This window comes from Chlorocebus sabaeus, chromosome 23 (genome assembly GCF_047675955.1).
Source record: "Chlorocebus sabaeus isolate Y175 chromosome 23, mChlSab1.0.hap1, whole genome shotgun sequence".
Lineage (NCBI taxonomy): Eukaryota > Metazoa > Chordata > Mammalia > Primates > Cercopithecidae > Chlorocebus > Chlorocebus sabaeus.
Window position 1 is genome coordinate 21801333 of NC_132926.1, and position 26383 is coordinate 21827715.

General features: G+C 41.8%; 1 protein-coding gene and 1 pseudogene across 2 annotated transcripts in view; both read left to right on the top strand.

Annotated features, from left to right (window-relative positions):
• ATP10B (ATPase phospholipid transporting 10B (putative)) overlaps positions 1-22834 on the top strand; it is a 276181-nt gene extending 253347 nt beyond the window's left edge. For both annotated transcript variants that reach the window (XM_073010544.1, XM_073010545.1), the window contains 2 exons: positions 15547-15734; positions 19666-22834. In XM_073010544.1, coding sequence (XP_072866645.1) covers positions 15547-15734; positions 19666-20113 — 636 coding nt within the window. In that variant the 3' untranslated portion in view covers positions 20114-22834. The remainder of the gene's footprint in view (positions 1-15546; positions 15735-19665) is intronic.
• On the top strand, positions 5315-6227 carry LOC103244910 (large ribosomal subunit protein eL36-like; annotated as a pseudogene).
• Positions 22835-26383: the final 3549 nt, after the last annotated feature.

The following is a 26383-nucleotide window of genomic DNA, read 5'->3' on the forward strand; positions in this document are numbered from 1 at the left end:
ATTTCCAACTGAGGTACCCAGCTCATCTCATTGGGAGTGCTTAGACAGTGAGTGCAGCCCACAGAGAGTGAGCCAAAGTAGGGTGGGACATTGCCTCACCCAGAAAGCACAAGGGATTGGGGAACTCCCTGCCCTAGCCAATGGAAGCCATGAGGAGCCATGAGGAACAATCCACTGCAGCCCAGATACTAGAGTTTTCCCACAGTCTTCTCAACCCACAGACCAGGAGATTCCCTCAGGTGCCTATACCACCAGGGCCCTGGGTTTCAATCACAAAACTGGGCGGCCATTTGGGCAGACATCGAGCTAGCTGCAGGAGGTTTTTGGTTTTTTTTTTTTTCATACCCCAGTGGTGCCTGGAACACCAGCGAGATAGAACCATTCACTTCCCTGAAAAGGGGGCTGAAGCCAGGGAGCCAAGTGGTCTAATTCAGCAGATCCCACCCCCATGGAGCCCAGTAAGCTAAGATTCACTGCCTTGAAATTCTTGCTGAGAGCACTGCAGTCTGAAGTCGACCTGGTACACTCCAGCTTGGTTGGGAGAGGGGAGTCCACCATTACTGAGGCTTCAGTAGGTGGTTTTCCCCTCACAGTGTAAACAAAGCTACCAGGAAGTTCGAACTGGGCAGAGCCCACTGCAGCACCTCAAAGCCTCTGTAGCCAGACTGCCTCTCTAGATTCCCCCTCTCTGGGTGGGGCATCTCTGAAAGAAAGTCAGCAGCCCCAGTCAGGCTTATAGATAAAACTCCCGTCTCCCTGGGACAGACCACCTGGGGGTAGGGGTAGCTGTAGGCACAGCTTCAGCAGACTTAAACGTTCCTGCCTGCCAGCTCTGAAGAGAGCAGCAGATCTCCCAGCACAGCACTCGAACTCTGTGCTAAGGGACAGACTGCCTCCTCAAGTGGGTCCCTGACCCCTGTGCTTCCTGATTGGGAGACACCTCATACAGGAGAGCTCTGGCTGGCATCTGGTGGGTGCCCCTCTGGGATGAAGCTTCCAGAGGAAGGAGCAGGCAGCAATCTTTGCTGTTCTGCAGCTCTGCTGGTGATACCCAGGCAAACAGGGTCTGGAGTGGACCTCCAGCAAACTCCAGCAGACAGGCTTGACTATTAGAAAGAAAACTAACAAACAGAAAGGAACAGCATCAACATCAACCAAAAAGAGTCCGCACAGAAACCCCATCTGAAGGTCACTAACATCAAAGACCCAAAGGTAGATAAATCCATGAAGATGAGAAAAAAACAGCACAAAAAGCCTGAAAATTCCAAAAACCCAAATTCCTCTTCTCCTCCAAAGGATCACAACTCCTCACCAGCAAGGGAACAAAACTGGATGGAGAATGAGTTTGATGAATTGACAGAAGTAGGCTTCAGAAGGTGGGTAATAACAAACACCTCCGAGCTAAAGGAGCATGTTCTAATGCAATGCAAGGAAGCTAACAACCTTGAAAAAGGGTTGGAGGAATGGCTAACTAGAACAACCAGTTTAGAGAAGAACATAAATGACCTAATGGAGCTGAAAAACACAACATGAGAACTTCGTGAAGCATACACGACTATCAATAGCTGAATCAATCCAGCAGAAGAAAGGATATCAGAGATTGAAGATAAACTTAATGAAATAAAGAATGAAGACAAGATTAGAGAAAAAAAGAATGGAAAGGAATGAAGAAAACCTCCAAGAAATATGGGACTATGTGAAAAGACCAAACCTACATTTGATTGGTATACCTGAAAGTGATGGGGAGAATGGAACCAAGTTGGAAAACACTCTTCAGGATGTTTTCCAGGAGATCTTCTCCAACCTAGCAAGACAAGCCAAGACACATAATTGTCAGACTCACCAAGGTTGAAATGAAGGAAAAAATATTAAGGGCAATCAGAGAGAAAGGTCCGGTTACCCACAAAGAGAAGTCCATTGGACTAACAGCGGATCTCTTTACAAAAACCCTACAAGCCAGAAGACAGTGGGGGCTAATATTCAACATTCTTAAAGAAAAGCTCTTTCAACCCAGAATTTCATATCCAGCCAAACTAAGCTTCATAAGCAAAGGAGAAATAAAATCCTTTACAGACAAGCAAATGATGAGAGATTTTGTCACCACCAGGCCTGCCTTACAAGAGCTCCTGAAGGAAGCACTAAATATGCAAAGAAAAAGCCAGTAGCAGCCACTGCAAAAACATACCAAATTGTAAAGACCATTGACACTATGAAGAAACTGCATCAACTAATGGGCAAAATAACTAGCTAACATCATGACAGAATCAAATTCACATATAACAATATTAACCTTAAACGTAAATGTGTTAAATGCCCCAATTAAGAGACATAGACTGGCAAATTGGATAGAGTCAAGACCCATTGGTGTACTGTATTCAGGACACCCATCTCACATGCAAAGACACACATAGGCTCAAAATAAAGGGATGGAGGAATACTTACCAAGCATATGGAAAGCAAAAAAAAAAAAAAAAAAAAAAGCAGGGTTGCAATCCTAGTCTCTGATAAAACAGACTTTAAACCAACAAAGATCAAAAAAGATAAAGAAGGGCATTACATAATGGTAAAGGAATCAATGCAACAAGAAGGATTAATTATCCTAAATATATATGCACCCAATACAGGAGCACCCAGATTTATAAATCAAGTTCTTAGAGACCTACAAAGAGACTTGGACTCCCACACAATAATAATGGGAGACTTTAACACCCCACTGTCAATATTAGACAGATCAACAAGACAGAAAATTAACAAGGATACTCAGGACTTGAACTCAACTCTGGACGAAGCAGTCCTAATAGACATCTACAGAACTCTCCACCCCAAATCAACAGAATATACATTCCTCTCAGTACCACATCACACTTATTCTAAAATTGACCACATAATTGGAAGTAAAACACTCCTCAGCAAATGCAAAAGAATGGAAATCCTAACAGTCTCTCAGACCACAACGCAATCAAATTAGAACTCAGCATTAAGAAACTCACTTGAACTGAACAACTACATGGAAACTGAACAACCTGCTCCTGAATGACCACTGGGTAAATAACGAAATTAAGGTAGAAATAAAGAAGTTCTTTGAAACCAATGGGAACAAAGACACAATGTACCAGAATCTCTGGGACACAACTAAAGCAGCGTTTAGAGGGACATTTATAGCACTAAATGCCCACAGGAGAAAGTGGGAAAGATCTAAAATCGACACCCTAACATCACAATTTAAAACATGAGAGAGACAAGGCAAACAAATTCAAAAGCCAGCAGAAGACAAGAAATAACTAAGATCAGAGCAGAACTGGAGATAGAAACACAAAAAAACCTTCAAAAAAAATCAATGAATCCGAGAACTGTTTTTTGAAAAGATTAACAAAATAGACCACTAGCCAGACTAATAAGAAACGAAAGAAAAATCAAATAGATACAATAAAAAATGATAAAGGGGATATCACCACTGATCCCACAGAAATACAAACTACCATCAGAGAATACTACAAGCACCTCTACACAAATAAACCAGAAAATCAAGAAGAAATAGATAAATTCCTGGACACATACACTCTCCCAAGACTAAACCAGGAAGAAGTCAAATCCCTCAATAGACCAATAACAAGTTCTGAAATTGAGGCAGTAATTAATAGAAACCAAACCAAAGAAAGCCCAGGACCAGACGGATTCACAGCCGAATTCTACCAGAGGTACAAGAGGAGCTGATATCATTTCTTCTGAAACTATTCCAAACAATAAAAAAAGGACTCCTCCCTAACTCATTTTATGAGGCCAGCATCATCCTGATACCAAAACCTGGCAAAGACACAACAAAAAAAGGAAATTTCAGGCCAATATCCCTGGCTAAACATTGATGCAAAAATCCTGAATAAAATACTGGCAAACCGAATTCAGCAGCACATCAAAAAGCTTATCCACCACAATCAAGTCAGCTTCATCTCTGGGATGCAAGGCTGGTTCAACATACACAAATCAATAAATGTAATCCATCACATAAACAGAACAAATGACAAACACCACACAATTACCTCAATAGATGCAGAAAAGGCCTCCAATAAAATTCAACACCTCTTAATGCTAAAAACTCTCAATAAACTAGGTACTGATAGAATTTATCTCAAAATAATAAGAGCTGTTTATGACAAACCCACAGCCAATATCATAATGAATGGGCAAAAGCTGGAAACATTCCTGTTAAAAACTGGCACGAAACAAGGATGTCACCCTCTCTCACCACTCCTATTCAATGTAGTATTGGAAGTTCTGGCCAGGGCAATCAGGCAAGAGAAAGAAATAAAGGGTATTCAAATAGGAAAAGAGGAAGTCAAATTGTCTCTGTTTGCAGATAACATGATTGTATATTTAGAAAACCCCATCATCTCAGTCCCAATTCTTAAGCTGATAAGCAACTTCAGCAAAGTCTTGGGATAAAAAATCAGTGTGCAAAAATCACAAGCATTCCTATACACCAATAATAGACAAACAGCCAAATCATGCATGAACTCTCCCATTCACAATTGCTACAAAGACAATAAAATACCTAGCAATACAGCTAACAAGAGAAGTGAAGGACATCTTCAAGGAGAACTACAAACCACTGGTCAAGGAAATAAGAGGACACAAACAAATGGAAAAACATTCCATGCTCATGGATAGGAAGAATCAATATCATGAAAATGGCCATACTGCCCAAATTAATTTATAGATTCAATGCTATCCCCATCAAGCTACCACTGACTTTCTCCACAGAACTGGAAAAATCTACTTTAAATTTCATATGGAACCAAAAAAACAACCCATATAGCCAAGACAATGCTAAGCAAAAAACACAAAGCTGGAGGCATCACACTACTTGACTTCAAACTATGCTACAAGGCTACAATAACCAAAACAGCATAGTACTGGTACCAAAACAGATATATAAACCAATGGAACAGAATAGAGGCTTCGGAAATCACACCACACATCTACAACCATCTGATCTTTGACAAACCTGACAAAAACAAGCAATGGGTAAAGGATTCCCTATTTAATAAATGGTGTTGGGAAAACTGGCTAGCCATAGGCAGAAAACAAACTGGATCCCTTCCTTACACCTTATACAAAAATTCACTCAAGATGGATTAATGACTTAAATGTAAGACCTAAAACCATAAAAACCCTAGAAGAAAACGTAGGCAATACCATTCAGGACATAGGCATGGGCAAATATAACTAAAACATCAGAAGCAATGGCAACAAGAGCCAAAATTGACAAATGGGATCTAATTAAACTAAAGAGCTTCTGCAGAGCAAAAGAAACTATTATCCAAATGAACAGGCAAGGAGGATGGTTGGTTGTGGCCAGCGAGGCTGAAGAAGCCGGGACGCGGGTCTCTGGGCCTCGGGAACCGAGCCTGTACTCACCTCCGCCCCTTCTCCCCGCCGCTCTCCGCAGCCATGGCTCTACGCTACCCTATGGCCGTGGGCCTCAACAAGGGCCACAAGGTGACCAAGAACGTCAAGGTGACCAAGACGCCGCGGGCGTCTGACGAAACACACCAAGTTCGTGCGGGACAAGATTCGGGAGGTGTGTGGCTTTGCCCCATAGGAGCAGCGCGCCATGGAGTTACTGAAGGTCTCCAAGGACAAAGGGGCCCTCAAGTTTATCAAGAAAAGGGTGGGGACGCACATCCGCGCCAAGAGGAAGCCGGAGGAGCTGAGCAACCTATTGACCGCTATGAGGAAAGCTGCTGCCAAGAAAGACTGAGCCCCCTCCCCTGGCTTCTCCCTGAAATAACAGCTTGACAGAAAAAAAAGAAAAAATGAACAGGCAACCTACAGAATGGGAGAAAAATTTTGCAATCTATCCATCTGACAAAGGGCTAATATCCACAATCTACAAGAAACTTAAATTTACAAGAAAAAACAATCCCATCAAAAAGTGGGCAAAGGATATGAACAGACACTTCTCAAAAGACGACATTTATGTGGCCAACAAACATGAAAAAAACTCATCACTGGTCATTAGAAAAATGCAAATCAAAACCATAATGAGATACCATCTCACGCCAGTTAGAATGGTGATCATTAAAAAGTCAGGAAATAACAGATGCTGGAGAGGATGTGGAGAAATAGGAACACTTTTACACTGTTAGTGGGAGTATAGATTAGTTCAACCACTGTGGAAGACAGTGTGGTGATTCCTCAAGGATCTAGAACTAGAAATACCATTTGACCCAGCAATCCCATTACTGGGTATACACTCAAAGCATTATAAATCATTCTACTATAAAGACACATGCACATGTATGTTTATTGCAGCATTGTTCACAATAGCAAAGACTTGGAACCAACCCAAATGCCCACTAATGATAGACTGGATAAAGAAAATGTGGCACATAAATACCATGGAATACTATGCAGCCATAAAAAAGGATGAGTTCATGTCCTTTGAAGGGAACCATCATTCTCAGGAAACTAACACAGAAACAGAAAACCAAATACCACATGTTCTCACTCATAAGTGAGAATTGAAAAATGAGAACACATGGACACAGGGAGGGCAACATCACACGCTTGGGCCTGTCAGGTGGTGGGTGGGGGTGGGTGGGGCTAGGAGAGGGATAGCATTAGGAGAAATACCTAATGTAGAATTAGGAGAAATACCTAATGTAGATGACGGGTTGATGGGTGCAGCAAGCCACCATGGCACATGTATACCTACGTAACAAACCTGCACATTCTGCACGTGTAGCCCAGAACTTAAAGTATGATAATGAAAAAAAATGCATTTTAATTTAAAAACAATGAGAGCAAAGAAAATGATGACAACCAAAAACTGCAAAATGAGATGTTTAACTAAATTGAAATGTATCAGTACTCATAGTAGATGTAAGTAGATTAAATTCTTCTTCTAAAAACAAAAATTACAGATTGGATTTTTTTTCATCCAGCAAAAATAAGAAATGGACAAATTCACAATCATAGTTTGAGATTTTCATACAACCCTATAAGAAACTGGTATAGATCAAATAGACAAGAAAATAGAAGGGATATAGAAACTTTTAATAAATTATGTTTGATTTGATATATAAAAGTTTGCTCAAAACAGATAAATTGTTTTCAAACATACACAGACCATTTGCCAGAGAGATAATTCTAAATCAAAGGAATGTGAAAGAAAAAAAATCATAAAGTTTATGTTCTCTGACAAGTTATTTAAATTAGAAACCAGCAATAAACAGGTAGCCACATAAAACCTAACAAGCTTAGAAATTTCAAAATGTACTTCTAAACAACTTATGAAATAAAGAGTAAGTCATGATGGAAATTCTAAATACCTCTTGCTGAATGACTATAAACATATTAGTACTTTTAATGGCAAAATCCACGATTACTTATGTATCAACATAAGGATTAGAAAGCCCCTAGAAAATCAATAATTATCTGTCTTAAGTAGGAGCAGTAATTCCTTTCCCTTCAGCAGTGATTGGTCCAGGGTGGGCACATGATCCAGCTCTTAGCCAATGAGAGGTCAAAAGAAATCTTTTTTTTATTATTATTATTATTATTATTATTATTATTAAGATAGAGTCATGAGGTAAAAGCCTTTTATCCCACCTTTTCCTTCCTGTTTTTGTCAGTGCCCTGTGACCAAATGATGTGTGGCACTGCAGCCACTGTTTTGGGCAATGAGTTTAAAGACAAAGTCAACTACTGCTGGAGATCCCAGAGCAGAAAGATGAGAAGAGCCTGGATTCTTGGACACACTGAGCCCCTAGATGCCCACCTTCAGATGTTTTGCTATAAAAGATGATATTTCTTCTTTGCTTAAGCCGCTGTCAGACACACTGTCACTTGCAGTTGAAAATATTATAATGAATGCCATCACATTCCCAGTGCCATATTCCTCAGATTACCTTCCGAGAAGGAAACTAAAGCTAGCAAACCCTTGAAGGTACAGGGATCAGCATTACAGCTGAGGTGTCTGGACTTTTCCTGGGAGGGAAATGTGTTCAGAAGATCCTCCCATCTCCAATGTGCCAACATCTACCTATGATACTTACCTCTCCCTTGCTTTACATCCTACCACGGCTCCCCATTGCTCTTAGGACAGAGTCCAAACTCCTCACTTATGGGCCAGTAATATCTGGCTCCTGCTGGCCCCCTGGCATCACTAGTGACGCTTTCTACTTCATACTTAGACCCCAGCCAGACCAAGCTACTTTTAGTTCTCGAATACCCTATCTCACTTCTAGGCCTCTGCATTTCCTAATTTCTCTCCCATTTCCTCTGGCTCTCTCTTCATCCTTCAGGCCTCATCTCAAATGTTGTCTCCTCCAAAAGGCCTTCCTTGGTGTCTAGGCTGGATTCTGTAACCCCTTGGGGCTCCCATTGTGCCTTGCGATTTCTCTTATTAAATACTTATTGAACTGGATTGTGATTGTTTTCATAACTGCTCTGCACTACGCTACTTCCAGCTCTCTTTCCTAACTTCTGGCCCTGATTACCAAATGTGAGCTTAGGCTCATGGCCAGATTCTTGGCTGTAGACTCAAAGACAACTGCTTCCCATAGACCTATCCATCACTTTTTTGCAGTCACGTCTGCAGTTGGATGTGCTTGGTTTCTCAGTGTGGTGACTTTCATCCTTTAAGTCCTCTTCTGGGCTTCACTTTCTCACTCCTCTCACAATTATGGGAGGTCTGGTCCCTGTAGTAAATCTCTTATCCTAGAGGCTCACAGTAACTCTGCTCCCCTGACTGATACACAATCCAGAGCAGACACTGTCTCCTGGTTTTGGAAATGGAGACATGACCCAGAACCCCATCCAGACAATCCTACCCCACCCCATTCACGGCGATTGGTTCAGGCATGTACATATGACCCAATCCTGGTCAATGAGATCCTGCCTTAGGATTTTTGTTGGAAAGCCAGAGCAGTCTTTCCGCTGTGGTTGCTGAGCCAGTTGTTTGGAAGCCTGGAGCAACTGGCAATTTCTTGCCATAATGTAGAAAGGCCTACTGGAGGATGAGGACAACAGAGAGGAAAGCAGGATGAAGAAAGGGAGAGGTGCAGATTCCATGTGACATTGCTGAGTGCCTGCATCCAGCTTTGCCTGAAGCTAATCTTACCTCTAGGCTTATTATAGCTCAATTCAGTCATAGTTGGTTTTTCGTACCATCTAGTCAAAAGAGCCTGGCCAATGTGTGAACAATAACTATCTGTTAAATAAATGAATCTCAAATTGACTGTGGCTATTTAGGGTTTTTTTTTTTTAATTTGTTTAATCCATTGTTTTCTTTTTAGAAGAAAAAAAATTAGAGGGTCGGTGTTATATAAAAAATGAATCCTAGATAGAATCCTAGGAAGGGATTTTAATCATCATTTAATCCCATACTTTTTATAATTACAGATAGGGAAATTGAGGCTCAAGGAGGGTATCTGACCTGCCAGGATCACATGGCCAGGTAGAGAATGTATAATCTGAATATGCTCATAAGGAAACATCAGACAAATGCAAAATGAGCATTAATCTTTCTTTAAACAAAAAGGTGGTAGATAGGGTGAGAGTATTCCAATATTTTTCAAAAATGTCAATGCCATATAAAACCAAAGGCTATGAAATATTCCAGATTAAAGGAGACTAAGGAGACATGAAAACCAAATGTAATATATGACCCTAAACTGGATTCTGTACTGAAGGGGAAAAAAACACACACCTTTAGGACATTATTGGATCAATTAACAAAATATGAATATAAAAAATTTTAGCTATGTTAAATTAATTTTAGCAATGTTAAGTTTGGTAAAATTTACCAAAATGCAGTCAAGATCACTCAGCAAGCCTGAATAAGCCAAATCCTATCCCCAAAAACATTAGACCCAAAGGATTTAAAATTTGATCAAACTTGTAAAGAACAGGTGATCTCTATTTTATATCAATTTTTTCATGGAATAAAAAAATAGAAAAAGATAAGTGTCTTAGTCGGTTTATGCTACTGCAACAGAGCACCTGAGACTGGGTAATTTACAAAGATTAGAAGTGGATTTCTCATAGTTCTAGGGGCTTATAAGTCCAAGATCAAAGCACCAACAGGTTCAGAGTCCAGTGAGGGCTGCTCCCTGCTTCAAATGGTGTCCTCTTGCTGCATCTTTGGGAAGGGCACAAATAAAAGGTGAATGCTGTGTCCTGACAAGGCAAAAAGAGATGAAATGAACACTGTGTCCTCACATGGTGGAAGGGCAAAAAAAGCACTAGGATGCTTCCATCATCCTCTTTTATAAGAGCGCTAATTCATTCATGATGGAACATCTTTCATGACTTAATCACTTCCAAAAGGCCCCTCCTCTTAATACTATCACAGTGAGTATTAGGTTCCAACATACGGGTTTAGAGGGGGCACCTACATTTAACCCATAGCAATAAGCAATTTGTTTTTCATGGCTAAAATAACTGATATCAAAATGGGCATGGGCAGTTTAAGGAAAGAAAATTACAGACCAATCTCACTAATTAACGTAGATGTAGCAAAAAAAATTTTTTGAGATGGAATCTCACTCGTCACCCAGGCTGGAGTGTGGTGGCACAATCTTGGCTCACTGCAACCTCCACCTCTGGGTTCAAGCGATTCTCCTGCCTCACCCTCCCGAGCAGCTGGGATTATAAGCGTACACCACCACATCCAGCTAATATTTTGTATTTTAAGTAAAGACAGGGTTTCATCGTGTTTCCCAGGCTTGTCTTGAACTCCTGACCTCAAGTGATCCGCCCACCTTGACCTCCCTAAGTGCTGGGATTACAGGCATGAGCCACCGCACCGAGCCAGATGTAGAAAATTCTAAATAAAATACTGACAAGTCATTTTGGGAGTGTGTTAAAGATAATAAAGCATAACCAAGGAACTTCCCTATCCTGTTAGTAGATCATAAATTCTGAAGGGCTATTTGAAAACACCTAGAGGAATTTAAAGGACTCATACTTTTTGGCACAATTCTAAGTACATACCTCAGAAACACTCTTGCACACATATATATAGAGACATGTACAGGAATGTTACATCGTTCTTAATAGCCAAAAAGGGGGCCTAAATGTTCATCGATGAGAAAAATAAGTTGTGGCATGTTCATACCATGTAATAGTTAAAATGAATGCACTAGAGCTATGTCTTTCAACATAGATAAAACTTTAAAGCGGTGATCCCCAACCTTTTTGGCACCAGGGACCAGTTTCATAGAAGACAATTTTTCCATAGAATTGAGGGGTGGAGGTGGTTTGGAATGAAACTGTTCCACCTCAGATCAAGCATTTGAGTCTCAGAAGGAGCATGCAACCTAGATCCCTCACATCCACAGTTCACAATAGGGTTCTCATGCTCCTATGAGGATCTCATGTCACCACTAATCTGACAGGAGATGGAGCTCAGGCGGTAATGCTCACTTGCCAGCCACTCATCTCCTGCTGTGTGGCCTAGTTCCTAATGGGCTATGGACTGGTACTGGTCCATGGCCCAGGAGCTGGGGACCCCTTCTTTAAAGTATAAAATCAAGTGAAAAAATGCTGCAGAATTGTCTTTGTCTTCTCAGGCTGTTATAACAAATACCATAGACTGGGTGACTTAAATAACAGATTTATTTCTCATGGTTTTGAAGGCTAGAAGCCCAAGGATCAGTGCAGCTGCTGATTCAGCATCTGGTTCAGGCCCTCTTCCTTCCTGGACAGCTGCCTTCCAGCTATATTATCACTCACATGGCTGAATGAAAGAAGGATCAAATCTCTCGTGTCTTTTCTTATAAGGGCACTAATCCCCATTCGTGGGGGCTCTCCCTAATCACCTTCAAAAGGCCCCACATCCAAATGCTATCACATTGGAGATTAGGGCTTAAATATTATTAACTTGGGAGTAGGGGGACATAAACATTCAGCCCATACAAAAAGGATGCATATATGATAAAGCAAAAAAGCATCCATAAACGTGGGTAAACATGTACATGTGTATGAAACGTGTCAGACTGATACTGAATTTGTGTTCAAGATTAAAGAGGTCATTTGCAAGAGATATACTCTTGCTTTAACTGTATCTATAAGCGTTAATCTTTCCATAAAATCTGAAGTAAATTTAAGATTAAAACTGATGAAGCTGAATATTGGGTGTATGAGGTTTATTGTCTGCATGCTTGAAATATTTCACAGCAATTTAATTGCACTTTTAAAAAACTAGTCCAAGATATTTTCCAAAAGGAACTCTCCTCTCTATGACTCTCTTAATCATTAGATTTTTTAAAACCATTCAAAAGGTTTAATGCCCTGAAAGGTTTTTAATCAGGCCTCAACATTGTATTAAATGAGTGGTGAGACTAAAGATTCTGTATTCTGATTGAACACTCAGTGCTCTTTCTCAAAGCACTGAAGCCATCTGCTTTAAAAGAGAAAAAGTACTCTTTTAGCACTATTAACCCACGTAATGTATCTTCAGACTAGGTACCCTGAGTAGTTAGTGGTGATTTCTGGTGATTTGGGGAAAGGAATCAGCTACTAAAAGAATTATGAAAAGTATGCTTCCGTTTTGAAAGTAGTTGAAGCAGGAAGAGAATCTATTTCTTCCCTGGGTAGAAATATAACAAGAATTTTAAGAGCTTTGACAGTTTCAGTCCCCATTAAAGCAATTGAAAAAGTTAGCTAATTACTTTCTTCTTCAGGAACTGGCGCTAGGTTATTTAGATCACATCCCTCACTGAGAACAACAAAAAATACTGGATAACTTTAAAAAAGGAAAAAAAAAAAAAAACTCTTTAAAAGCATGAGCAAGCTGACAAGTAAGCAATGACCAAACCTCGGGGAAAGGGAGATGCTTGAGAAGCAAATTGAGCCAATGCCTTTCTTAAGGATATTGGCAACTCTCCCAGAAATGAACTTTTGTTTTGGCAGACTTGATTGAGCAAAAGGTTCAGAAATCAATACCTAGACTACTCCTAAGTTGGGAGTCTAAGAGACAACATTAAAATAGGATTTTTTTCCTCTGTGCTGAAAAGAGCAGAAAGAATCAGCACCAATTTGCCCTGGGGAAATTGTGACCACAGACTGGCCTTGGGTACATATGTAGCCCAGGTTCATATCACCTGTGTGAGCAAAACTCTCACCTATGAATTCAACTTGAAGTGCCTCAAGATTAGCAGTGCCCAACAATTGCAACACACACACACACACACACACATGCACGTACACAATTCCTTTCTAGAGAAAGTTACCTTTATTCTAAGCCTCAAGTTGTGTCTAACTTTGAGCACAATAAGCACATTCAAAAATAATGAACCTCATAAAAGAATGAGTCCATGAGTGAAAAACCAAATATCAGAAACAAATATTTTAGAAACTGGAATTATCAAATATAAATAAAAGGAAAAGCTATGTTTACTATGTCTAAAGAAATAAAGAATATGCTTTAAAACATCTACAGGGATTGGTAAACTATATAAAGCAATCTAGCAGATTTGAAAAATCAATAGAACATTTAGAAATAAAGACTACAGTAAGTTTCAATGGTTGGCTAAGTAGAAAATTAGATATAGCTAAAGGAAGAATTATTGAATTGGTCAAAAGGAGTGTTCAGACTATAAAACAGGGAAAGTAATGAAAATTATAGAAGCTATATTAAGAAAATAGAATGATATTTAAGTGGTCTGACATATATTTAATCAGAGTCTCAGAAATGACAGAGGGAATGAAATACAGGCAATCTTTGAAAAGACTGTGATGAGAATTTTGCTGAAGTGATCAAAGATTCAAGCTCAGCAAAACCCAAGCAAGATAAATAAAAAGAAATTCATACTTATTCTGTCATAGGAAACTATAGAACAAAAAAGACAAAAAAAAAGTTATAAAAGTAAGCAGACTTTAAGAGATAAAGATTTCCTTCTAAGGAAGAACAGGTAGAGATTAATAACTTTTCAGTAGTAACAATGAAAGCCAGAAGACAGTAGAATGCCATATTAAGCACACTGAAAGAAAACAGCTGCCTAACAAGAATACCATATTCATCAAAAGACGGATTTCAAGAATATCAATGAAATAAAGCATCAGCATATCACTATCAGACTCCCAAAAGGACATTTTACAGGATGTACTTAAAAAGAAAGATACCTCAGGTGGAGGGTCCAAGGAATGAAGGCAGGAAAAGTGATAAGCATGTGAGTAGACCTTAGTGAATACTGACCATACAAACAATAATGCTAGTGACTTGAGTGATTTTAAAAGATGACAGAATTTAAACAGCAGCAAAAGCACATTAGCCAAGAGGGATGTAAAGAGAGTTAAAGTGCTCTAAATCTCGTGTGTAATTCAGGAGGATGGAAAACTAGTTGTAAGCTTTAGACTGCAGTAAGTTTGCTTGTTTAGACTGCAGTAAGTTTGCTTGTTTTCACTTATTGAGTAATCACTAAAAGAACAGGAATGGAATATATAACTTCCCAACTAGGAAAGAAGGAAAACAAAATTATACAAAATAGTCAATATGTTTAAAAGAACAATAGAATGATTATAGTTAACATTAGCCAATTGTGTATTTCAAAATAGCTAGAAGAGAATAATTTGAATACTCCTAAAATAAAGAAAAGAAATATTTAAAGTCATGGATGTCGGGCCGGGCGCGGTGGCTCAAGCCTGTAATCCCAGCACTTTGGGAGGCCGAGACGGGTGGATCACAAGGTCAGGAGATCGAGACCATCCTGGCTAACATGGTGAAACCCCGTCTCTACTAAAAAAATACAAAAAACTAGCCGGGCGCCGTGGCGGGCGCCTGTAGTCCCAGCTACTCGGGAGGCTGAGGCAGGAGAATGGCGTGAACCCGGGAGGCGGAGCTTGCAGTGAGCTGAGATCCGGCCACAGCACTCCAACCTGGGCGACAGAGCGAGACTCCGTCTCAAAAAAAAAAAAAAAAAAAAAAAAAGGTCATGGATGTCATGATTATCCTAATTATATACGAATATACCAAATTATTGCATGTATCCTGAAAATATGTACATCTAATATCAATTTTTTAAATTAAATAAAATTAAAAGACAACAAGAACGGGAAAAGAAAAGCACAAACCAGGCAGGACAAAATACAATTAAAAAAAAAAAAACAGAATACTGCACTGCTTTGAAAAATGAATAAACTACTGCCACATGGAAAAAATGGGCTCATCACACAAACATAATATTGAGGAAAAAAAAAACAAAAAGTCATGCGAAACATGATTCTATTTATCCATTTAAAAACAGGCTATGTAGGAAAACCTAGATAGGTAGTAAACCTACAATGGATAGCATAGAAATATATCACCAAAAGCAGGGGTGAGACAGAAGAATAGGGTCTTCTGGGGTATGTGTGTTCAGTTCTTCATGGCAGCAATCTGGGTGTCTGCTTTATAATGATATATTAAGCTGCACCCTTTTTTGAATTTTGTGTGTGTTGCATTTCAAAAATAGTTTGAAACAAAGTTAACCAAGTAGTTTGATTACCCTGCCTCCTAATCTCAGCTTACCTTCAACAGTGTTTGCTTCTTTCCCTCCACAGACCATTTTCCACGGAGTCGTGCTCCTCGGCAGCTTCCTGATGTACTTTCTGGTATCCCTCCTGTACAATGCCACCTGTGTCACCTGCAACAGCCCCACCAATCCCTATTGGGTGATGGAAGGCCAGCTGTCAAACCCCACTTTCTACCTCGTCTGCTTTCTCACACCAGTTGTTGCTCTTCTCCCAAGGTTTGAGCACTGGGGCTGTGTTTCTTTCCTAAAATTACCAATCTCCCTTTAATAAGATATTTTTAAAACCCAAGAGTCAGGAGTTTGGCTTCTGCCGGGATCCTTGAGGCTACTGTTTCAGAAACAGAGAACTGGGACAGAAAGAACGATGAATGACCAAGGAGGCAAATAACATGGACTGTGGTCCCAGGTTAGCCACAAAGTAGCAAAGTCACCAAATCAGTGTGACCTCCATTGTGACATCTATAAAATGGGAGTATCAACTCCTACCCTCCTGCCTTACAAATATTTTTGTGTGATAAGGAATTATTTTGAGAAGCTCTGTAGTCCTTTTTTGTATTAGTCCAGGAGTCTCATACTCAAATGCCTGCAGGGACAGGCCAGCAAGTTCAGCAAGCCAAATGCAGTACAGACACTGGAAGAAAGAGCTTCTCAGCTTCTATCATGGACACAAGGAAAGATCAAGTCAAACATTTCAGAGCTTCAGAGTTTTCCCAGAAATTCCAATTTTGCATGAAATTGCCAACATTTAAGTATTATTCAAATTTGTTTAAACACACACTTTCCATACAAGACCTGCATTAGACAAATTATCCATGCCCAGGGACTATGTCAGATATTTCCAAATTAAACCCTCTACAGTAAATGTACCTTTTCCAGAAAAATAGCAAGAGCAACTATAAATGCCTTGACTTTCCTTGGAGCTCACTCTTGACATAGGCTCTCCCATCTAGTCTCTCATTTTGTTTTTGCCATGAGCTAAGTGTTGGGCAGAGCTATGGCTCTAGTACCCCACTCATGGGACAGCTGAAGTACCAAGAGGGACCAGAATGTGTTCACAGGCCTACCACCGATCACAGTGGGAGCTAGGTTCTCCCAACTCAAAGGCCGGTGTTCTATTCTGCAGCCCACACTCTCTAGTCAAAGCAGTGAACTTGACGATGATGTGCCCACAGGCAAGACTTAGCCTCTTTCCATCCCTAGGATCTCACCACTCTGAACATCGCAATCAAGCCATTTTATCATTTTAAGCGATAGCAAATAGACAATTATACAAAACTTTTTTTATCCCAAAATTAGATACCCATCAACAGGCCTTACTTCCTTTAATAAGTTTGGTGGTTTGCTTAACCTAGTTTCTCTTGCCCCTAGGTTCTCTTGCCCCCAAGTTCTCTTGTCTTCTAACTTTATGTTCTCTCCATAAACAGCAATAACTGTCATGGATTTAAAAATTATTTTTAGCAGATGACTCTTCATCATAAATTCCCAGCCCAGACCTCTCTTATGAATTCCAGACACATCTTTCTAGCTACCTATTCATCACCTCCACTGGGCATATTAAGTCTGAGGAAACTGGGAGACATTTCTAATTGAATTCATGATTCCACCCCCTATCACCAGCACCACCCCAGAAATCTGGGTATCTCTCCAAAGTTTCTTTCAGCAAATGCTACCCACTTAGGACAAAGGCAGGCCCCGAGGAAGTATTCTTGACATCACCAGCTAACCCACGCCCATGTCTAGCTTTTCACCAAGTACTGACATTTCTATCCACTATGTATTTCTCAAATTCATCTATTTCCATTTCTACAGCCACTGCTACCAATAGACTATTACCCTTTCACCCCAAATTATTTCAGTATTGTCCTATTAGATCTTACTCTTGTCCATTATCGTTGGTCCAAAGTGTGATGTCACCTATTTATAACCCTCCAAGGGCTTCCCAAGACCTCTGCAGTAAAGCACAAAAATCATAAACCTGGCCCACAATTCCTCCCTGCTCTGCTTGTGCCAACCCCTCCTGGGTCATATTCCCCTACTCTTATCACCACTCCCCAAGCTCCAGCCATCGTGCCTAGGTTTTGATTCTCATCCCCTTGGCATGGCTACTTCCTATGCATCCTGCAGTTTTCAGCTTTAAAAGGTTACTCTGTGTAAACCTTTCCTCAAGCTACCACCTTCCTCCTCCATTCATTTTTTTCAGCAAATACTTTTCAAGTCCCCACAATGGGCCAGGCCCCCCAAAGGATTAAGCCATGAACACAAAAGACAAGCTTTTTGCTGTCATGTAACATGTGAATAGAGTTATAAATGGAGGGGGCATTTCCTCAAGGAAGAAACATTTAAGGGCTGATAGGGTATGGGTTTGAGAAATACATAGCGGGTGGAACTGTCAGCACTTCCTTCCTTGAGGAAGAAACACTTAATTTTAGTGATCAGGTGTTTGACACTCTCATTGCCTTCTCCATTTATAACTATATTCACATGTTACATGACAGCAAGGACCTTGTCTTTCCTGTTCATGGCTTAATCCCTTGGGGGCCTGGCCCCTTGTGGGAACTTGAAAAGCATTTGTTGAATAAACCAATAGAGGAGGAAGGCAGTGGCTCAAGGAAAAGGTTTACACTACGGAAATTCCAGTTTTGAAGCAAAAAGTCAAATATTTCCTGGGACACATACATGGCCTTACTACCTCACTGGGTGAGATGTGAGAGAATGAAAACAATTTATCTGGTTCCATGAGATCTACTGTAATTTTCAGAAATCTCTTGCCTACTGGCAGGGGTTGGCTGGGCAGGGGTGGGAGGGTCACCCTGCAGCTTTTAGACATAGTGGAAGAATAGGAGTCTTCCTGCTTAGAAGACTTCAAACAAAAAATTTTTAAAGACTATCTTTGGGAATAACCTTCGATGTCCTCCAGGCCAGATAGATTACTTTTTAGATAAGGCAACGGACATCTGGAAAGTGGATGTGAGTTGACCACTGCCACGGCTTGTGTATATTTTCTCCATACACCACATAGTTTTATTCACATTCTTACCCCTTTGCTTGCCTACACTTTGAACAGAGAGAAGATTCTAGACACAGATAAAGACTTCCAATTCCAGGCCGGGCACAATGACTCACGCCTGTAATCCCAGCACTTTGGGAGGCCAAGGCGGGCGGATCACAAGGTCAGGAGATCGAGACCATCCTGGCTAACACGGTGAAACCCCGTCTCTATTAAAAATAAAAAATAAAAAAAATTAGCCGGGCATAGTGGTGGATGCCTGTAGTCCCAGCTACTCAGGAGGCTGAGGCAGGAGAATGGCGTGAACCCGGAAGGCGGAGCTTGCAGTGAGCCGAGATCGCGCCACTGCACTCCAGCCTGGGTGACAAAGCGAGACTCCGTGTCAAAAACAAAAAAAGACTTCCAATTCTAGAGTCTACTACAGACTGTATGCAGCTTGGCAGGGGTATAAAAACCTTGAGTCAGTCAACAAGGAGATCTGTTAACATCTCAGGAGACTTTGGGAATTTCACCTCACCTCTTGGGGCACCTATTTCTTTATCTGGCAAATTGTGGTAATAGCATGACACTGTCAAGTCAGCAAGGCCCACAGATTCAAGAAAAGAATGTGGATTCTAAAACTATTTTAAAATCATCAAGTTTTACAAAGGCTTAACATGACACAGCAATTAAATTTGCCTAAATTGGAGTAGCCCAGAAATAGAATGGACTGCTTTGTGCATGGCAAATAAGAGACAAGTCTTTGGATTCAGAGTGTGTAGTTCTGACCATAGCTCAACCACTGTGTGGCTGTGAACAAATCATTAAATCTCTCAGTCCCTCAGTTTCCTTATCTGTACTCAGAGGCAAACGAAAGTAATAACCGCGTGAGATTGTTGGGAAAATAAAATGAGTTAATAATGCATAAAGCACTTAGAATAGTCCTGGTGTATAATAAATGTTAACTGTTATGTTTTGTTGTTATTTTTTTGTTGAGCTACCCAAGACTAGAGGTGCCCAGGCATGGATTTAATAGCTAGGAGTGCAGTAAAGAGGATCTTGCCCTGGGCAGGGAGCTGGATTCTAAAGACCATCTTTTAATGCTGAAGTTTATGAAGTAATGGAAATCAGAAATATCTTTATTCTGTTATTTCCCACCAGATACTTTTTCCTGTCTCTACAAGGAACCTATGGGAAGTCTCTAATCTCAAAAGCTCAGAAAATTGACAAACTGCCCCCAGACAAAAGAAACCTGGAAATCCAGAGTTGGAGAAACAGACAGAGGGCTGCCCCTGTCCCCGAAGTGGCTCGACCCACCCACCACCCAGTGTCATCTATCACAGGACAGGACTTCAGTACCAGCACCCCGAAGAGCTCTAACCCTCCCAAGAGGAAGCACATCGAAGAGTCAGTGCTCCATGAACAGAGACGTGGCACAGAGCGCATGAGGTATGACTCATGCTCAGGGGACTCCTCAGCTCAACTCTCATCCGGGGAGCACCTGCTGGGGCCTAATAGGACAATGGCCAACTCAAGAGGACAGACTGATATGTCCCGGTGCTCAAAGAGGGGCAGCCATCGCCGATCCCAGAGTTCACTGACCATATGAGGAGCTGCAGCAATCCATACAAACTCAACAGGGGCCAATCACTGGCCCACGTAACCCTTGACCCCTTCCTTTTCATAGAGGAAACAACGTGCCAGTCTTATTCTTTTTTTCTCCAACAACTTTGACTTCCATGGAGGAAGTGCTGTCCCCAAGGAGTTTGACACAAAGACTGGAAACCCAGTCGGCCTTTAGTTTGCTGCTGCTGCCAGGCAGCACATTTTGCAAACAGTTTGGAGAAGGAGGTTGTTTTTGTTGCACTGAGTTCTCAAATTGGTTTAGCCCAAAGCTATTCTTCTGACCCTCTAGATAAGTGTAGCCTACAACCCAATGCAACTGGGCCATAAGTTTCCAAGATTCCGAGAAGTGTATCAACCCAGGCAATATCTCAGGATATGGAAGTCTCTGGGCTTCTTTACCCCTCAGTGCCCAGAGTTAAAGTTTCATAAGAGACTTGTGCACATAAGGGCTTCATCTTGAGTGTATTGCGGTGACGGCCTAGTTGGGATTAACATCCCTTCCATGCACAGCGAGTTGGTTCTGCCTTTTGTCTGTAAACCAAAGAAAAGCCACGTCTAAAAAGCTACTACTAAAAGCCAGAAAGAAAAGTGGATTTGAACTCAGTGTCACAGACTCTTCTGAGGGTTGTAGGGTCACAGCTAGTGTAAGAGGCATGAAGAATAGACATGCAAAAGGGAACAGGTGAACCAGAGACCCCTGTTTTGACTGACAGGCCATATGTCCCACCATCTGGAGAATCTGACAAGAGGACATAGGTGGCACTCTTTTTTTAAAAAAGCTATTTATTGTATTTATTTTTAAATAAAGCTGCCCATCCTCATTCAGCTCTTAGAACAAAAGAAAAAAAAACCTGTAAATCAGGAGATATAAGCACATCTGCACCCAGAATAGGCCCATATGATAAAGCAACCCTGAGCTTAAACAATGACATTTTCAAGGGTAGAGCTCATATGAAACCCCACTCAGCTTATTCCAGAATACCACCGTCTGGAAGACACTGGCCTGCTTCAGTTAGAGGAGTCAGAGGAAGTGTCACTTCACAGGGAAAAGGAGGATTATATAGACTTCCTATCCCTAGAGGTTATGTCAAATATATAAAAGAGCTCAAAACAGTGTTAAAAGAATTAACAGTAGAATTTTAATAGGCTGTCAAGAGAAGCCAGGTCTGCTGTGGGAAAGTATAGCCTAACCCTAGTCTTGTAAAATAAGCCAGAAAGGGTACTGAGCCACCTTAAGCTAGTACCTATATAGTAGGCAAAAAGGACAGAAATAGATGCAATAAGTGTGGTGAGTCTTTGAGCCTATGAGTCATGCCATCAGCCATAAGTTGACCTATCACTTGAGAACCTCCTCAGCAAAGATGCCAGAAAACATTCAATCAAGTTGGCAAATGGCACAGGGAGCTGGCCTTCTGACCATCTTCCTGACAAACCCGGACTGGAAGGGCCATTTGCAGCACCGTCCTGGAGCCAGTGTACTGTTTCACTGCCTCTGCCACATAATGATGTCAGCACTAGCCAGCTGGTGGGTATTTGGAGGAATCCTGCATGAGGATTGCCCACGAAGGGACAGGTACACATACCAGGCAAAGTGGTGATGATGTGAATTGTTCCCAGTAAGGGGACTGAGTGAAAACTTGGATCTCAGGCACCCCAATGTTTTCCCCAAACAATTTCTGGCTAGTACTAAAAGCCAGAAAGAACAGAACAGTGGCCTCAGGAGATCTGAGTTTGAATTCTTGCTCTGCCTCCATTCTCTCTAGGATGCAGGCAGCTTGAAGCAGGATGCCACACCTGCAAGTTGGTTAGAATTGCCTTTCTTCCCAGGCTTGACATAGGTATTAAGTCAAAATTACATGAAACCCAGTGGTAAAAAGCCTCTGAAAGCTGTAACACCTTCAGTTATAACAAAGGGATTTTTATTTCAGAGCTAAGGGGAAAAGAGATTGAGAAGTTGAAAAAAATAATGTCTGATTCTTTTCCTAAGTTCCAAACTATAGCCAGCATTTTGATGCTGCTGTGTTTCTTGTATGACCAACCATCCCAGTTTGCCTGGGACTTTCTCATTTTTAAGAGTCCCAAATCCTAGGAAACTGGAGCAACTGATACAACTGGTCACCTACACTTGCCCCTCTGTAAATCAAGCCAACTGTGACCATCCAATGTGCCATCTTACAGGGAAAAGTTATAACAACTATTCCCCTATAACATAATGCTAATGATTGTACTTAGTACATTTTTATACTTTTATTATGTTTTACTGATTGGAAATATGTCATCCTTTATTAAAAATAAACGTGGTTTTTCATAGTTGCCTGTCAACCTAAGTTCATATTATTATTCTTTTATATCATTATCACTGGTTCTGAGGACTTTCTCATCCCCGCATCCTCTTCTGCATTCATTCATTTATTCATTCATTCATGTATCTGTCCAATAAATTTCTGTTAAGCCCCTACTAGATGCCTGACAATGTGCGAGGTGCTGTGAGGAGCTCAATCTGTCTTTGAGAAGCTCACATATTTGTCAAGAATCCAATGCCGCCAACCCCCACTGAAAGTATAGAGTATCAGGAACATATTCAGCTATTGGACCCAACATGAAAGTATGACAAATCAAAAGGGCTGTAAGAATTAGAAGCAGTACATGCAGTCTAGAACTCTAACCTGGCTACTCCTCTCCTCCTGGAAGCCCAGCACCAACCTCAAATCAAGACTGATTTGGTCCAGCACCAACCTCAAATCGAGACTGATTTGGGTGCCTCTTTTTATTCAATCAGTATCAACTAAGTGCCTGTTGGACATAGCACTGTGATAGGCAGCAAGGATAAAATAGGGAAGAAAAACAGGCCCAGTTCCTGCCCTTAAAATTCCTAATCTACAAAGTAAGACAGATAATATTAAGGAAGTCAGTCAATGTGATATTACATACTATGAGAGGAAGCAAGAATGGAGATGAAGGGAGAGCAAGGGTTCCCAGGATAGTCAGAGAAGCTTTCTCCAAGAAGGAGACATTTCAGCTGAGACCTCAATCATGAGAACAAGACAGCAAAGAAGGGCCCTTTCAGAGAGTTAAGTACAAAAGCCCCAAAGAAGAGGTTGTTGTATTTAAGGAAAAGGAAGGAGGATGGTGTGGCTAGAAGCCAATAAGACAGAGGAGGCGCTACAGGATTATGTTAGTAGTAACGACTGTATTTGCTTGCTGTGTGCTAGGTGATGGTCTAAGCACACATCATCATGGAAACCTCACAGCAGCTTTATAAGGTAAGGGTAGTTACTCTCCCCTATTTCAGTTAGCTTCTGCTGCATAACAAACCACCCCACAACTTGGTAAATTAATGCAGCAATCATTTCTGTGACCATGATGCTGTGTGTAGGCAACTTACACTGGACTCCTCCAGGACATCTCACCTTTGCTCCACACAGCATCAGCTGAACTTGCTTCTGTCTGGGACCTTGGCTGGTATGGCTGGGATCTCTCTCCATGTGATGTCTCATCCTCAAGGAGGCCGGCCTGGCCTTGTCACATAGCAGCAACACTTGGAGTGAGAACAGAAGCTGCAAAGCCTTTGAGATGTAAGCTCAAATTCACAAATCATCACTGCCCACCACATTCTATGGAAGCAAGTCCCAAGGCCAGCCCAGTTTCAAGGGTATAGGAAAATACATTCCACTTTTAATGAGAAGAGCTGTAAGTAAACTTGAGGCCATTTGAAATCTACCACATCCTCATTCTCAGACGCTGAAGCTGATGTGTTATAAACATATCACAGTCATACAATTAACGAGCAGCGAGGTAGCATTCTAATCTGTGGAGTCTGAAACCAGAGGGTGTACTCTTGTTTTTGAGTTGGAGTTTTACTCTTTCACCCAGGCTAGAGTGCGGTGGCACAATCTCAGCTCACTGCAACCTCTGCCTCCCAGGTTCAGGCGATTCTCTTGCCTCGGCCTCCCAAGTAGCTGGGATTACAGGTGCCTGCCACCACACTCACCTAATTTTTTTTTTTTTTTTTTTTTTTTTTTTTTTTTTTTTTTTAGTAGAGACAAGGTTTTGCCACGTTGGCCAGGCTGATCTCAAACTCCTGACCTCAGGTGATCCACCTGCCTCAGCCTCCCAAAGTGCTGGGGTTATATGTGTGAGCCACCACACCTGGCCAAGGCTATACTTTTGATCACAGGGCTACAAAACTGCAAGATGAAGCTGGAGGGCAAGTGGGGACCAGATCACAGAGAACCAGAATTCATGCCTGCATTGCCCTAACATATCTCCACCTGAGTTGGGCACCCAGCCAGACCTTCCCATGGGCATGGAGAGCCCCCAGGAGAAGTCAGAAGTACCCAAAAAGGAGAACCCCGCAAAGGAGCCTGGGACCCAGGCAGGACTCCACTGATAAAGGAGGTGAGGCCTATGAGCTGGGGCAATGCCCTGAGCAGGCAGGCCTTTTGAGGGCACTACCAGAGAAGTGTTGCCCAGCCAAAACTTCAGGACACCCACAATGAGATTGTGGGCATTTTCAGACAGGAGCCAAGTCCAGGAGTCTTTTTGTTGGAAGGTGTTCTGGTGCCACCTGGTATCGGTGGAGGAGGTGCCTCACTGGGAGTTCTTCCTGTATCAGGAGCAGGGGAAACAGGACTGAGGGTGGCAGGTTGGGTGAGGAGAGTATGGGGGGATGAAGCCAGAAGTCCGAGGCTAGGTTTCAAGTTTGGGTCTACCAGCAGTTTCTGTGATGCCTCTGGACAAATCCTGTCACCAGGTTTCAACCTGTTTCCTCAAACTCTCGAGGTGGGAACCAGACTGGTTCTAACATGCTATGATTCTTGAAGCTATGTGGGGAGGGTGGTTACAGGGTGGGAATGACCTCCAGTATATTCAAGTCCTTGTGATTTACTGTTTTGCAGCTACCTCTCTCTGCCTCTCCCCTCCCCACCACACAGACACACACACACCAGTGGAAAAATCCCTTGAGGGAGGGACCCTGGACTTATTCCCTGCTGTGTTTCCAGTGCTTGGCACATGGCAGTGCCCAGGAATACTGTGATTGTTGCTACTGAAGAAAATCATAAGTGAGGGCTGCTCTCAGACAGAGGTAAAGGGAAGATAATGGGTTGGGCCCCTATGCCTTTTTGAGGTCCTGGGTTGCCTTTTTCAGATTAGTGGCTATTAACAAGCTGCAAATACCTGATGAGGGTCCAGGGCAGCTGCCCTCCCCAACTGTCAGGAGGAAAACCCAAGCCAGAACACCTCTCTTCCTCATGCAGGCCCTAAGGTATGCTAAGGAGTGGGGAAGAGGAGCTTTCATCTCCTGTAACCTCCAACACCTGTGCTCACCCCACCCCCCGCAACAAAACATAATTGCTTACTATGTAATTGAAACACCAAGACAAGTCTCTAGTGCCCCTGTCCAAGCACTGCCCTGCCTGGAAGCCCCTCCTCTGTGGATATGCAGACTGCCACAGTCTCTCCCCTGACACTTAGTAGATCTGTGAGAGGAGCCAACTCCTCACAGGTCAGGCCTGTGGAAAAGCAAGCCCAGGTGCCACAGGGACCAAGACCACCTAGGATACGGTAGGATCCTCAGAGCCTGGGGAAAGCAAATGTGTGCTTCTCTTCTGGTCTAAGGACACCAGAACAGCACAGGGAGGCTGGCTGAGCAGGTACTTGACTTTGGGGAAAAGGTTTTTCTCCAATATCAAGAGCTCTTCCTATCCCAGCTAACCTATGTGCCCACAAGACAAGGGGAAAGATATTCCTGCACGTAAAATGTCACTATTTCATGCAGATCATGAAACTCAAGAGATAGGCAGATGTGACTGGGGTCGCCCAGCAATTTGGAGGCAAAGCTGGGACTACAATTGAGGTCTCCTGACGCCCCTCAATAAGGGCTCTTCAATGATCTCATCAGAGCTGAACAGGCAATTCTTTCCAAGGCTGTTTGAATGTTTAAAAATACAAAGATTTGCCCAAAAAGGTAAAATAATAAAGTATTAGGCTACATGGCAGGGGACTTAGTATATATGTTTGACAAGAAGATCTTTCCAGAACTCCTCATATCACCTTGTTTGCAGAGGGCAGCCTGGAATTGAAGGATGGCCTACATTAGTAAGAAGGCACCTCTCAGTGTTCTCTCTTCTCATCTGCGGAGGCAGAACTGAATTCCAAAGCACCACCAACTGTTGCTTCTGAGCCCTTAAGATGACCTTACCTTCTTCCCACAGGAAAAAAAGAAAATGTATATTTATAAGCATTTGTTCTT